This window comes from Zingiber officinale, chromosome 4B, assembly GCF_018446385.1.
Source record: "Zingiber officinale cultivar Zhangliang chromosome 4B, Zo_v1.1, whole genome shotgun sequence".
Classification (NCBI taxonomy): Eukaryota; Viridiplantae; Streptophyta; class Magnoliopsida; order Zingiberales; family Zingiberaceae; genus Zingiber; species Zingiber officinale.
In genome coordinates, this window is record NC_055993.1 from 102,512,990 (window position 1) to 102,527,204 (window position 14,215).

The 14,215-nt window shown below is 36.1% G+C and overlaps 2 protein-coding genes across 2 annotated transcripts; one reads left to right on the forward strand and one right to left on the reverse strand.

The window, feature by feature from the left end:
- Window positions 1–998: 998 nt before the first annotated feature.
- Window positions 999–11,668, forward strand: LOC121975803 (pre-rRNA-processing protein TSR1 homolog). Its single transcript, XM_042527677.1, has 21 exons — window positions 999–1,153; window positions 1,225–1,307; window positions 1,535–1,612; window positions 2,274–2,405; window positions 2,588–2,638; window positions 2,726–2,869; window positions 2,964–3,086; window positions 3,192–3,269; window positions 3,522–3,614; window positions 3,678–3,800; window positions 4,592–4,675; window positions 7,416–7,514; window positions 8,018–8,200; window positions 8,428–8,503; window positions 8,817–8,920; window positions 8,994–9,253; window positions 9,850–9,936; window positions 10,053–10,280; window positions 10,799–10,877; window positions 10,965–11,028; window positions 11,239–11,668. The coding sequence occupies exons 1-21, from the start codon at window positions 1,063–1,065 to the stop codon at window positions 11,346–11,348; spliced, it is 2,370 nt and encodes a 789-aa protein (XP_042383611.1). The 5' UTR covers window positions 999–1,062; the 3' UTR covers window positions 11,349–11,668.
- A 1,608-nt stretch (window positions 11,669–13,276) lies between these two features.
- LOC121977784 (ethylene-responsive transcription factor 8-like) lies at window positions 13,277–14,173 on the reverse strand. Its single transcript, XM_042530207.1, has one exon. The coding sequence runs from the start codon at window positions 13,889–13,891 to the stop codon at window positions 13,409–13,411; it is 483 nt and encodes a 160-aa protein (XP_042386141.1). The 5' UTR covers window positions 13,892–14,173; the 3' UTR covers window positions 13,277–13,408.
- Between the last annotated feature and the right edge of the window lie 42 nt (window positions 14,174–14,215).

Genomic DNA, 14,215 nt, shown 5'->3' on the forward strand with positions numbered 1-14,215 from the left:
ACGGAGATACTGGGAGCGAATGTATATATCTTTTTATCATCATAAATTAGGAGATAAAGTCGTATTCGTCTTTTTTACCATCATGAGTTATGAGATAAGGCATTGGGCACTGTACAACAGCTAGATGTTTGATGAATTCTCAAAGTATTATGCTTCGATTTTCAATTAAAACATGCACATCACATTTGACATCACATTTGGCAGAGCGACCATGTTGATAAAGTACAATGTCTTATAAGCTCAAGTGGGGTATGAGATAAAGATAGAATGTTGCTGTATTATTGTGAGCATTTTTAAATTTATCCTATAGTAATCAGGAGAGCTGCTAACCTCCAAGCATAATCGAACGAATGAAAGTGTGAATATATGGAATATAAAAATTATTTATATGAAAAACAAAGAGTTATGAAATTGAGTGAAGCGTCGCAATTGGAATAGAAGGACAATTCCCTTCAATTTCAAGTCGGGTTTTAAGAAACTTCAACTCGTCTTAAGATTAAGTTTGGAGTTAAAAAAAAATTAAGAAATAGAATATATCTATATATTTATCGTGAAAAGATCCTTAATTATGTTATCGTGGTATCTAAAATTGATCTTGACGCCTCTATTGAAATATGTAGTTATGTTTTTTTTACTATTATTTTTAATTTTAAGATTAAATCAATTAAAATTTATCTTTAAAATTTCGAGTAATTGAATTACAAAGTTCAAGAAAAAAATTTAAAACTATTTTTTTTTAAATGGTATATGTAGGAGTTAAAGAATTTTTTATTTTTATTTAAAAAAAATCAAAATATATTGGAGTTGAGTTAAAGTATTAACATAAAAATATTTTTAAAACTAAATTTTTTTTAAGATGTTCAGGGTTTGACAATAATTAATGACAAATTAAAAGTTAATTTATTAAATTTATTAACAGATCTTGTGGATTCCAATAGCGGATCCCGATAGCCCGATTAGGTATAAATAAAACGACTTTCCCTCCTCTCGCCGAATGCCTAAACTCCGATTGGGTTTTACTTTCTAGGTTTTTGCGGCTCGCCTTCGTGTACTTACGCCTCGATGGGAGGCTCGCGCACGCAGGCGAACAAGGCTCACAAGAGTCGCTTCGCTTCAAAATCTTCTCGTCAGCTCCACCGGACTTCCGGCACTGGTGAGTTAATTGTTGAATTTGAATTTTCTCGGCCGTATGCATTTCCTGAAAGGCCATCTGTGTGTGTTTAGATGGCAAACGTATCGGGAAGCCAGATTCTCACCGGGCCGCAGTGAAGGGGGCACGTGCTGCTCGGATTCAGCGCAGCAAAATGGTAGGCACCGCTCACAGTTGTTTCATTTGTTGTGAATTTTATCAAGCATAACGCGAGGGCGTTCGTTTCCTCCCATGGTTTGTTGTAAGATCAGAATTTGATTCGAGTCAAAGAAGTACCTGCGTTTGTTTTGATGTATGAAGGATTGTCATCTTGAGAATGAAAGAAAAACTTGATTTTTTTTTCCTTTTAAATGTGATTAGTTCTCGATATCTCTTGAACTACAGATCCGTGACCAGAAAAGGGCCGCTTTGCTAAAGGAAAAAAGATCCTCAACTGGATCCTCAAGTCCACCTCGTGTTATTGTGAGTAATACTATACTTGAATTTTATTCTGTTAATTATTCTTGCTCCTCGACTTGAAAGTGGAGCTACCATTTTTTTTTTGTCAAGATTCAAGGAAATTCATCTTTAAGAGATATTCCTCAATTTTGGCTCACAATATAAATTACTAGTGAATTTCTCCACAAAAATTTCCATTTCGGGTGTCAACTTATTTGAATTTGTTTTAACTCATTTTTTAAATTAATGCGGTGGTTTAATTGACTTGATTGTTTATTTTTTTTTGATAAATATGCCATAAACAATTTATGGCGATCTAAGAAAATTTAAGTTTCAGTTAATGACTAGACTACCTGATTATAGGCTATGTTGATAAGATAAAAACAATGCACTTAGCTTAAAATCAGAATCTTGTACATCAGATTGCAGTGTCTTGTGTGAGGATTATGTCTGATGTATGGCTTGTGGCTTGATGTCATTATCTTCTGCATTAAAAGCATTGACAAGTGGTTAATAGTCGATATGGTTAGCAAAGTTCACATTTTGTATTTGACAATTGGTACTTTTTAAAGTGAATCTGTGTTACTTTCACTTTTCTTGCATATGCACTTAAATTTTGGGTTTGGATTTGTTTCCCTTCTAAGTAAGGCTGACATTAATTTATATTCCTGATGATTGGTGTCAGGTCCTTTTTGACCTTTCCTCATCCACAAATTTGGGTAAAGTTGCAAGGGATTTGTTGATGCTATCATCAGGAGAAGATACATCACCTTTGTCAAACACTGTTGCTTCATCAATTTACAAATTTAGGCTAACGGTTTGTTCCTTACTGCAAACTTTGCTATTTTGCTTCCTGTTATTGACTGTCATCTTGATTTTCTAGTTGACTGTTGTGACTCTTTGCTATGTCTAGCAATCTATGTCATAGTGCTATTTTATGTGCCAAATGTTGTTGTTTAACTTACAATATGCTTTTTAATCATGGCAATAACTGTGAAGGTCCTGGAAGCTCCACATGGAGATCTGTTATCGTGTGTGGAAATGGCAAAGGTATCAAATATACACGGGCATTTCATAGAAATGTTTTTATATATAATTGACAAGTTATGCTTATCTTCTTAAATTATTTGAAAACAGATAGCAGATCTTATTGCATTTGTAGTGTCTGCAAATTCATTGGTTGATGAATATGAAACAAGCAACCCGGTGGATGCATTTGGACAGCAATGTCTTTCTGTCTTCAGAGCCATTGGTTTACCAAGCACTGCTGTCTTAATTAGGGTAAATATTTAATGTTGCATGCTTTTCATGCGCACAAAATTTTCTATTGTACCAAATTGAGTGCATAAATTTGGACAATGGATGTTGTCAACAGGATCTTCCTTCAGACATAAAACGAAAACAAGACTTCAAAAAGCTGTGCATTTCTCATCTTTCTTCTGAGTTGCCTGAGGATTGTAAATTTTATCTGGCTGATACTAGGGATGATTTGCATAAGGTACTACCACAACGTGGTCTACCCAAAAACATTCTCATTAGATTGAAATATTTACTCAAAGTTCTAAACATCTTCTTACTATTTGTAAATGACCTTTTCTTGTAGTTCATGTGGCTTTTCAAGGAGCAAAGCCTTTCATGCCCTCATTGGAGGAATCAAAGACCTTATCTTATGTCCCAAGAGGTGCACTTTTTCGAAGCAATTCTATACAAGATATATATGATATAATTAGGCTTATTATATTGTTTGAGCATATAATATGTTATCCTTGTGCATATGTCATATGATCACTAGATCTGCATTTTGATTTGGCAATATTTTTGTGTATGTTTTATTTGTCAGTTTTAACAGCACATAATGTGAGTTATTTTTTTTTTTGCCTTACTTGATATGCTGCATATTTCCTGCCAACTTCTCTAACAATACTTTTATCAGACACTTCTAGAACCTGATCACGATAATCCTGGAATGTGTTCGTTGCTTCTGTCTGGTTATGTGCGTGCTCACAGTCTTTCTGCTAACCAACTGGTAAGTATTTTATCTTGGGCATGCTTCTTTATCAGTGCATGGTTCTTACTTCTTCCCCTCTAGGTTCATGTTTCAGGCACTGGAGATTTTCCGATAGCGAAGATTGATATCCTTAAGGATCGATTCCCTATTAATGAAAGGAAAAGTTCTAACTCAATGGATGCTGATGATATGAATAGTTCGCAGGTAATTTTCTTTTTAAAGAAATAAAATGATCTTCCATTTTTCAATTCTAGATTCAAAGGGTTTCTTGTTAGCTTGTTTGAAACTCTTTTAAGTTCTCCTATAAGTGATTTGTGGTATTCTCTTGATGTTGATGTAGTTAAGTTTTTTTACAAAGGAAACCTCTTCTGATAATTATCTCATGTCTATAGATTGGGCTAAGTATTTTCTTATATAATTATGACATCATCTACATTTTTTGTTTTTGTTGTATAAGTATTGCTTGAACAATATTTCTTCTTCAGCTCTGCTATAATATGGGGTATGAAATCAAGATACAAAGGTTACATGTTGCAATGAGAATACATGTGATGGATTATAATTGATTAAGTAGATTTTACTAAAATGGGAGTAAAAATAGAATACATGTGAAGAAGTGATTTAATAGCAGTCAGTCTGAGATTTTATCACAACAAACTTGCTTGACTAATGGGCTACAATCTCATACATAGAAATTACGACCTCATACCTTGTCTATGTCAGTAGCAAATTCTATTATTTAATGATTCACTAATGTAAAGACAGTTTAGTTAAATATGGTTGAATACATTGCATCTAAATTTCTCATCAGGTTTGTCAATAGTTACTTTTTTCCTGCTTTGGTTATCAAAGCGTTAATTTTTGATACATGTGATATAATCTATTTTTTGATTATTTAACTGTTGCTTACTATCCTCCATTTATACATGTGATATAATCCATTTGACTAAAATCAGCTAACCTAAGTGGAATTTCTTGCTTGAGAAAACATGCAGGTCATACAGACTCTACTTCCAGATCCTTTGAAGCAGGAACCTTTGGTTATTGAAAATGTAGCCGACCCTCTTGCAGGTGAACAGGTGAGGATGGATTTTTTTTGATCCATGTATTGTCTACTGAATTACTTCTTTTGTTTTTTGTAAGCTATGAAATTTGATTCGCTTGCTGAATTTATTTAACCTATGGTTGTGCTTATGATATCTGATTTGTTGCTCGTTCCATAAGCATATGTTGTTACTTTTTTTTTCTTCCTTTTTTGTTTTGGGCTAATATGTAACAGTAAAAGGTAGCCACTTTACTTTCTGTCTGTTTTTGCATAAGAAATTTACATTGATTGTTCCATGATCATATGTTGACACTTTTATTTCCTTTTGTTGCTATGAGGTAAGGTGTATTTTGCAAGGTTCTCCTTGCCTTTTGAACTAATATATATCCACCTAGGTCATACTACAAAAGATAACTACTCATCTTTCTATTTACTATGAATCTTGATTCAGTTGGAAGGAAAGTTTGAGTTATTCCTATTATTTGGCATCTTTTGAAATCATTGTTTTATCAATTAGTTCTATTACAGCACAAGGAGTTGGCATCTCTTAAATATATTGCTTATTTCAGGAATGTTTCCCATGAGGGAAGAAAATATCCTGAGAAAGAAAGAGGATAAGGAAAAAAATACTTATAGGAAAAGGATTAAGAAGCATTTTCCTGCTTGGTTTCCTTGGAGGGAAGGAAAGAAGAAGACTTTTTTGTTTGTCAATTTCCTTAGGGAGAAGGAAAGAGGAGAAATTTATTTTTCAAAACTTTATTTGTTAGAAAAGAACATAATTCAAAAATAGATTTGAAAAGAACAAATAATTTTAAAAAATTTATGATTTAATTTGAGCTTCATTGCATTTGAATGCAAGTTTTTGGCCAGAATCAGACAAAAGCACTGGAGAGGAAAATTGGAAAAAGATTATCCCAGTCTTTCCCTTCCCTCCTCTTTTCTGTCCAATGAAACAGAGGGAAAGATTCACTGTAGAAATATTTTTGTTGCCTTATTTCTATTTGTGTTTTACTTTCCTGCCTCATAGGAAACACACTCTTAGTGATCATTTTGGAGGAAGCAGTTTATTGGTCATAAAAGATTGTTAGCAAAGTCTGAGATTTCTCTCCCATTTATTCTTTTTATGTTATGACCATCAGCATGGTCTGTTACTCGCAGCATGAACTGCCCTGGAGAATTGTACCTTTTGGCTCTAGGACATTTGACTTGTATGCTATTTATGCTTACCTTTGGGCATGTTACACTGGTTCAGTTGCGAGACTGTCAAAAGATGCCAAATATTTGACTAAAGTTCAGGTGGCCTCACGATTTCCATTCTAATATGTGTGCTATCCGGTACCAACATTTGGGCTGTGGCTTATCAATTTTGTAACAACTAGTAATACACAGTAGTACAGATAAAGGTAAATCACACATAATTACATTAAAGTTGCAAAGGCCACCGTGTTCGAAGTCATCCATGCTCTTTCGAATATATTTTTTTAGCTTTAGATGCCCATCCGTTTGTTGTTTGGAGAGTAATTGTAAGTAGAGTGCCTTTGTCATTGTTGATGAATCTAGACTCTAGTCTCTAGCTCATCATTAATGCTTGTTTTTAAGTTAACTTTTTGGCTTTTGTTAACAAAATCATACAAAATAAATAGAAAATTCACAAATTTATTTATTTTATTTTTTATGTTAGTATTATTATTACTTAGCTTATTACTTGTCCGCTTCTTGATAATTGTGCATCTGTAATTTGACTGATTTCTATTTACTTTGCTTAGTTTAGGTTCTCTTTATGCTAAAGACCAGACAATTCGTTTGTAATTAATCTATCTTCTGGACCTGTTCGTTGGCCTTATAGGCTTTGCTGCCTTATTTATTGTATGCAGAAGAGACCAGAAAATATGTTTAGAATATTAGGCAAACCAGTTGAAACTAGAGGTTTTTTACCTAGAGCATATAGTTCTGATGTTAGTTCTGTTTAGTAAAGTGCATATAAATATTCTGTTATTTGCTATGTTGGTGTTGTACTAGTCCAATTAGTACACTGCAACCAAGCAGTTTCCAAGATGAGATTAAAAGTATTCAAGTTATTAGTGAATCTTAGGATTAGTTGTGTGAGCCATAGGTTCATCGTCTTATCCATATTTACAGTCCACTTCCTACTGTGCATTGTAAACAAAACAAATTTCTTAATAAAATGACATGAATAGAAGCCTCAACAGCTACCCTGGTTGAGAGGAGATCCTCTGGACCGCTTTTTGCGGTCCAGAGGATGCTCCCTTTCCATGCATTGGTGTGGATGTATGGTCCCCACTTATTTTACAAGTGGGGACCATGCATCCCCACCAATATATACAAAGGGAGCATTCTCTGGACCGCCAAAGCGGTCCAGAGGATCCGGCCTGACCCTGGTTTAGCTCTGTACATTTGGTATGCCTCATGGTCCACTTGCCAATTTAGAAAAAAAAACAAAATTCCCCCCTTTTCACTTCAACTGTGCACATGAAGATGGCATGAGAGCAATAGAACTTGTAATATCATTACTTTTATGTGTGATAAGATACAAGTTTGTACATATTTGGTTGTGACATATAGTTCATGTTAATTAATCCACCTGTTGTCAGATAATTTTTGTGGAAGTTAACAAAGCAATGATCTTTTGGTTACCATTGATATCATCTTAAGTTGTAACCTCTGTGTTCATTCAAATGTTTACTGATTGTTATGGTCATAATTTTATGCTTCAATTGGCAATTTCTGTTTGCTTATGTGTATATTTTGAGTAGACATGGCCAACAGAAGCAGAGATGGCTGAAGCTGAGGCAAATAACAAAGAGCGAAAGTTGGTTAGGAAGAGACTTCCTCGAGGCACTTCAGATTACCAGGTTATTGCGTTAATTTGGAGTTCTTACACTTTACTTTTTTCCTTGCATAGGTATAATATGAATAAACTTTGACTCCCAAGACTCCTAACTATTGGAACTGTTTGTAAGGATATTGTCCCATCAGGAACTTATCAGTGCAAACATTCAAAATTTCCAGGTTACTTTCAACCATGTTGATTAAGATTGTTTTGGTCTCCTTTCAAGGCTTTTAATCCTTACACCTTCAAACCGAATTACTTCTAGACTAAGCAAATTCTTTGCTTGCCTTTAAACATGTGTATCCCATCCTAACCTATTTTTATATCTTTATCAATCCATTGTAGCTACACCTAATTGCTCAGGTAATAGTTTTTCCCTCTTAAACTCTAAACATCTATCTTAGCATTATCATCTCTGCAATAATTTTGTTTATTTGGCTCTTTTTTCATCTACTTTTTTTCATTTTCCTTGCTAAGTGCAGGTTGAAAAATTCATTAATCACATTTACTTGCCATGTTTTCTAGGCTGCTTGGATTGTGGAGGATACTGATGATGACTCTAACCTTAGTGAAGAGGATGATGATGGTATGATAATAGCTGAACATGGAGACCAAGCAGCTCAAGAAAATTCTGATCATTCAGATATTGATGATCATTTTGTCAGTGAAAATTTTGATGATAAAACAATTGGGGATACTGAAATGGCTGTGAGTTTTCACATGATTACTGTTCTAAATTAAAGCATACTTCATTTTAATTCATCAAGTATTGGTAGTGAGCAATGCTTGGTTGTAGCTTCATTTTTGTTTTACTTAAAGATTGTAGGCCTTGCTCTCATGCCAGTCATCTGAGCTAGAAATTCTTGTGATTTGTCTGACTGTATTTTCTGCTCGTTTTTCATGTTAATTTCTTATGTGAACATAATGTGTTACAGGACGATGAAAACATGACAAAGGAACAGATAGAAGCAGAGGTTAAGAAAATTAAGGAAGCATATGCTGATGATCAAGGTACTTATCATCTGCTAAATCACTTAAATTTACAAAGAAAAGAACCTCTCCTTGTATTTTTTAACTGTTGAGAATCTCATCTATTTATACAACACAACATGGGATATCATCATTTTATTCTTGAAAGCAATTGCAGCTTAGATCAATTCTTTTTTCGGTCAGTTTCTTTGCTTCAGGTGGACATAAATTGTCAACACCTATTATTTCCTTCAGTGAACTATGCGTTAACATTTTCTTTAATGAGTCAATTAAATATCTGAACACCTTTGTTCTCACATTTTTATGGTCTAACCAAAGTTTTTTTTTTCTGTAGAGTTTCCTGATGAAGTAGAAACACCAATTGATGTCCTAGCTAAAAAGCGTTTTGCCAAATATAGAGGACTCAAGTCTTTTCGAACCTCTTCATGGGATCCAAAAGTGACCATCCTATATTAATTTTTTGTCTTTTTTTTGTCTCTCTCTTTATATCATGTGTTTTTTTCATTGGCAGGAATCATTACCCCCTGAATATTCAAGAATTTTTGCTTTTGACAATTTTGCTAAAACGCAAAAGAATGTCCTTGCAAAGATGCTTGAGGTAGATGAAGGGAACGTGAATGAATGTGCTCCTGTAGGATCATATGTGAGAATCTACTTGAAAAGTGTACCTTTGGAAGTGTCTGCTAGGCTATGTTTACCCTTAAGGAAGGCACCTGTGCTTGTATGTGGGCTTCTACAACATGAATCAAAGATGTCTGTCCAGCACTTTAGGTATATTATTTTCGTGTGTTCTCATGTTCGGATAGAAGAATACTTTTTTAATTGTCAGTGTGTGGGATGGTGATTCTGATGGCTGTTATTGATCTTTATTGCTTTGATTATATTTTAGTTACATTAATCTCAAGGATCCATTGACTCTACCTGTATTGAAATTCAATCATAAATGGTCTTGCATCTCCAACCCATGTTAGTATCTAATGGTATCATCTAGTTTGTAGGAAGTAATAAATCACTAGAAAAGGAACATTGTGGATAACCCTCATTTGTGAGACCTACAGAAGCAGTACTATCTGAGATAATGTACACTGACTTGTTCATAATTTCTTCCTGTTTCTTAGAACATTCTTGAAATTCTGATCAAAGTATTTTTATCCATGTGAAAAATTTAGATACAAATTAGAATATGATGGGCTTGTAGCTATAAATTGGTATTTAAGAGAAGCTGTTGATGGATGGTCATGGATGGGTCATTTAAATCAACTGAAGAGCAACTGTCCCAAGAACAATACCTTTGAAGTTTGATTAATGAGTTTTATATTATGTTCAAATTTTGAAAGGCATTTCTTAAGTTCTTCTCTGTTTTACAGCATTAAGAAACACGACTCTTATGATGCTCCTATACGGTCCAAAGAGATGCTCAGTTTCCATGTAGGGTTCCGTCAGTTCAATGCAAGGTACTATCTTGGTGAACTTTGTTGTTTAGACGTTCACTGAAACTCCCTTGTAGTCCTATCAGTTTTATAGATAAAACAATTGAAGTTGAAGAGTCTTTAACATTGGTTATTTGCAGGCCTTTGTTTTCTTCCGACAATTTGAATTCTGATAAGCACAAAATGGAGAGATTTCTACATCCAGGACGTTACTCTATGGCATCTGTTTATGCCCCTATTAACTTTCCTCCCCTTCCATTGGTAATTCTGAAGACTCAAGATGGAGAAGCTCCTGCTGTTGCTGCCCTTGGTTCACTAAAATCAGTGGACCCAGATAGGATAATCCTTAAGAAGATTATTTTAACTGGGTAATTTTTTTCTTGGTTTTTTTATTACTCGCATGTAAATGTGAATGTGCATATCTACTAGCTAATTACAATCTTCTTGTACAGTTAGTTGCAAACCTAATAATTCTGTTTCTTGATGCTATGTTTCCTGGTAAAGTGTTTCTTTCCAAATTCTTTTGTGAAAAAGACCTTGACAACTGTTTTTATTACTTTTTTTTTGTTTATTGTGTTCCAAAGGTTATCTTAGTTGTAATGCAGATGCACTCAGTTTTCCCCCATTACATTATTTTTACCGTCATGAAAACTATAATCATTGCCATACCTTTTCATCTGAAATTATGATGATTTCTATGCTTTCATGTTGATGCTGCTGCTATAATGTGATTATATGAACTCATTGTTTTTACCATCAATTTCGTTTCATCTTTAGCACTGAGAATAATTTTTTCTGCTACCCATTCGTGTTGAGTTTGCTTCTATACTACCCATTCATGTTTCAGAGTATCTATTAGTTAATAACCATAAGATCTATCGCGCAGCTACCCGCAAAGAGTGTCAAAATCTAAGTCCATAGTGCGGTACATGTTCCATAATCCTGAGGATGTCAGATGGTTCAAGGCAAGTCTTTCAGCTGTTTGTTGGCAGGGTGTTTAAAGTGATATTCACAGTGGAAATTGTTCCTGATATATTTTCTGATACGTGCAGCCACTAGAGGTATGGACAAAAGGTGGTCGGCGAGGTAGAATCATGGAGACTGTTGGGACTCACGGTATGCAGTCCCGATCCAGTTAAATTTAGAATTTATAAATTTATAACTTCCACAGAGAGTCACAAATTTGGACTTAGATCCATTTTTTTCCCTCCCATTTAGCTATCTCTGGAAACCCTGGAGAAGGAAATGGATGGAAACTGAGAGACTGAATTGTTTTCTTTTCTTTTCTAAGTCATGGTTCCTCTGTCTTGTGTGTTTATCCTTCAGGCGCTATGAAATGTATCTTCAACGGTGTGATTCAGCAGAATGATACCGTGTGCATAAGCCTATACAAACGCGTTTACCCCAAGTGGCCGGAGCAGTGCTACGCTTCGTAGGACATCAAATGCAGCAACATGAGTAGGCTAAATATGCCCTCCCTTTACTGGGATTGAAGCTCCGGTTCAAAAGAAACCAAAGAATGGGAATCTACATTCAAATTAACCATTTCCTAAATTTGTACATTGTATCAGCTTGTAGTTTTTCTCTTTGGTGCATGCTGTATCTGATGCACCATATGATTTTGGACGAGTTACTAGCTTTTTGCTGTGCTTCCTATTTATTCTATCATTTGTTTTCTTCAAAATGTGATATTATTGTTTACTGCATTTACTGGTTCCAAGTTATTTTTGATAATGAGGTTGGATTTCTAGAAAAATTGTAAGTGCTAATTAGATGGTTACTTTCATTCTGAAGGAATTATTTATTTTTGGGTAATAATTCGATTATTTTCTGGCTGCGATTATAATTTTTTTTAAAATATTAAAAATATTATTTTCCAATTTGGATCGATCCATTTCTTAGGGATCCCACCGCCGAACACATGATGAGTGGCGGGCGGCCTGGTTTTTTTCTTATCAGATTCCGCCGCCGCCGCCGCCGCAGCAGCAGCCGATTTGTCCCACTAGTGTGGCGGCCGCCGTTTACCTTTTTTTTTTGTATTTTACTTTTGTCTTCTTGTGATAGCATTCCTCACCACGCTATTAGAAATAAAGAGATATTTTAGCAAAAGCCGGCAGTTAGAAATAAAGAAAACACTTCGGCAAAAGCAGCCAATAGACCTTTCGGCTGATTCAGACGTTATTAGCTCTTATTTTGCAATTTGTTTGTTTGTAGTTTAATGTTATAAATTTATTTATTTATAATTTTATTTGTACAATTTCTATTCATAAATGGGTAGAAAAGGTCTCACACTCCAGGAATATCGTGTTACGGAGTTAGTGTGATTAGGGGTTGGAGGAATTTTTTTTAGACGTATCTCTCGGAAATTAATCCTGTCCCATTGTATTATTGTAATAAACTCTCTATCAAACAAGGTAATATGAGGGAACCATTTCTATTCATATTAAAAAAAAAAAGATTAATCAGGCCGGGTAACGTTGAGTCTGGGATGATCAGTTTGGTCCCATAAAAATTTTCGAACGACTATCAGAGTAGATCGGGAAGCGCTCGCAATGGACAACCCAAGAGTCCAGCATCCTTTATGCTACATTGGGTTGGGTGCAATATAATCTAGCTTGTAATGTAATCAAATTTGTAATGTAATGTAATCTTGATTAGTAATGTAATGTATGTAATGTTTGATTACACGGGTCATTACATTTTTTTGTTTGATGTCCATTATTTTATATAAGCAATGTAATTCGTATTATTATAAAATGACAAAAATATCCTGCGACCTCCATCGACGGTCGCCACATCTCTGCCGGAGCTTTGCGGCAACCAACAACCGCTGTCGTTGGCCTCCTCCGTCGACCGCCGCCACTAGCGATCGAGGTGGACTAGGGGTATATTCCGTATTTAAATTTTAATTAAATAATGACCTCGTAATAAAATTAGATTACATAATATTTGTTTTGTAATCCAGATTACAAAACTTTATTAACTTTTATAATCTAGATTACATTACATTATAAGTTTAAATTAAACCAAATAAAATAATTAACCTTGTAATATAATCATTACAAGACAGATTACACCTTATCAAACATAGTCTTAGTTGTGTGTCTCATTTAAAAGAAAAATTCTTATAAATTTATCATAACTAGATTTGAACCGTGAATATTTAAATAACAACCTAAATATCCTGTACCATAGCCCCGACAATCAATTTCTATTCATACAAGAACATTGAAAGAGTATAAATAAACTTTTACCAATCCTTACTCATTAAAATTTAATGTATTTTAGGGCTGGCCGCGATCTAAGTAATTAAAAACTACCTCAGTGTCATTTTAGTCATTAAATTTCCTAAAAGAAGCACTTATGATATTGAAAATCCAACCGGACTGGTCTAATCTCGGATCGAACAACCGGTTCGTAATTGAACCACTTCTCTACAGCTTACAAAAAAAAATCGAAAACTTTTATCGAAGGCATCGCAGCCGTAGGATCTACATCAAAATGAAGGAGCCGGCAAATTAAGATCGAACGCCAAGGGCGTCTTCGCCTCCGGCGCGCGGCCGGCGGTGGTGGCAGCGGAGGTGTTCTCCTGCGGAACCCACGACTCCGCCACCACTTCGACGGTTTCGATTTTCCAGCACCCAGGGCTCCCTGATTCGCCGCCCTCCGTGGGCCCTAGCGACAGATCCCGCCCGCCGATCCCCCCCAATCCCCAGCCCGGCGGAGTCGGCGTCGGCCCCCACGCGATCTGCGGTTCGCCGGCGGATCCAAAGTTGGTCTTCGCCTTGGGGCCGCGCAGGCTGCGTGCGGCATCGTCGTACGCCCTCGCCGCCTCCTCCGCCGTATTGAAGGTCCCCAGCCACCTGCGCGTCTTCTTCCACGGGTCGCGGATCTCCGCCGCGAACCGCCCCCACGGCCGCTTCCGCACGCCGCGGAAGTGCCCCTCCCCGCGCGCTCCTCCGCCCGTCGCCGCCGCCATCTACACCAGAAAACTTCGAGGTGAAGGGAAGCAGCTCCGAAGACCTCCATATTTATAGCCGGAAACGTCGGTCTGGCTTCGGCCCGACAGGTCTTCTCCCCCGGTCACCGTCAGACCTTACCACTTACCGATGTTTCGCCATCGGCAAGCGGGCGAAATGTGACTCCACGCGGAGCACCGTAAGCTCGCTACCTCCGCACGAATCACGCAGCGCGATGGCGTTCGCGCCCCATCAGACGGCTGGACCCACCCGAGTGCGGACAACGAACGGCGATCTCGAAGCGCTTGAATCGAATCAAATCCAAATATATTTTTTTTCACCAT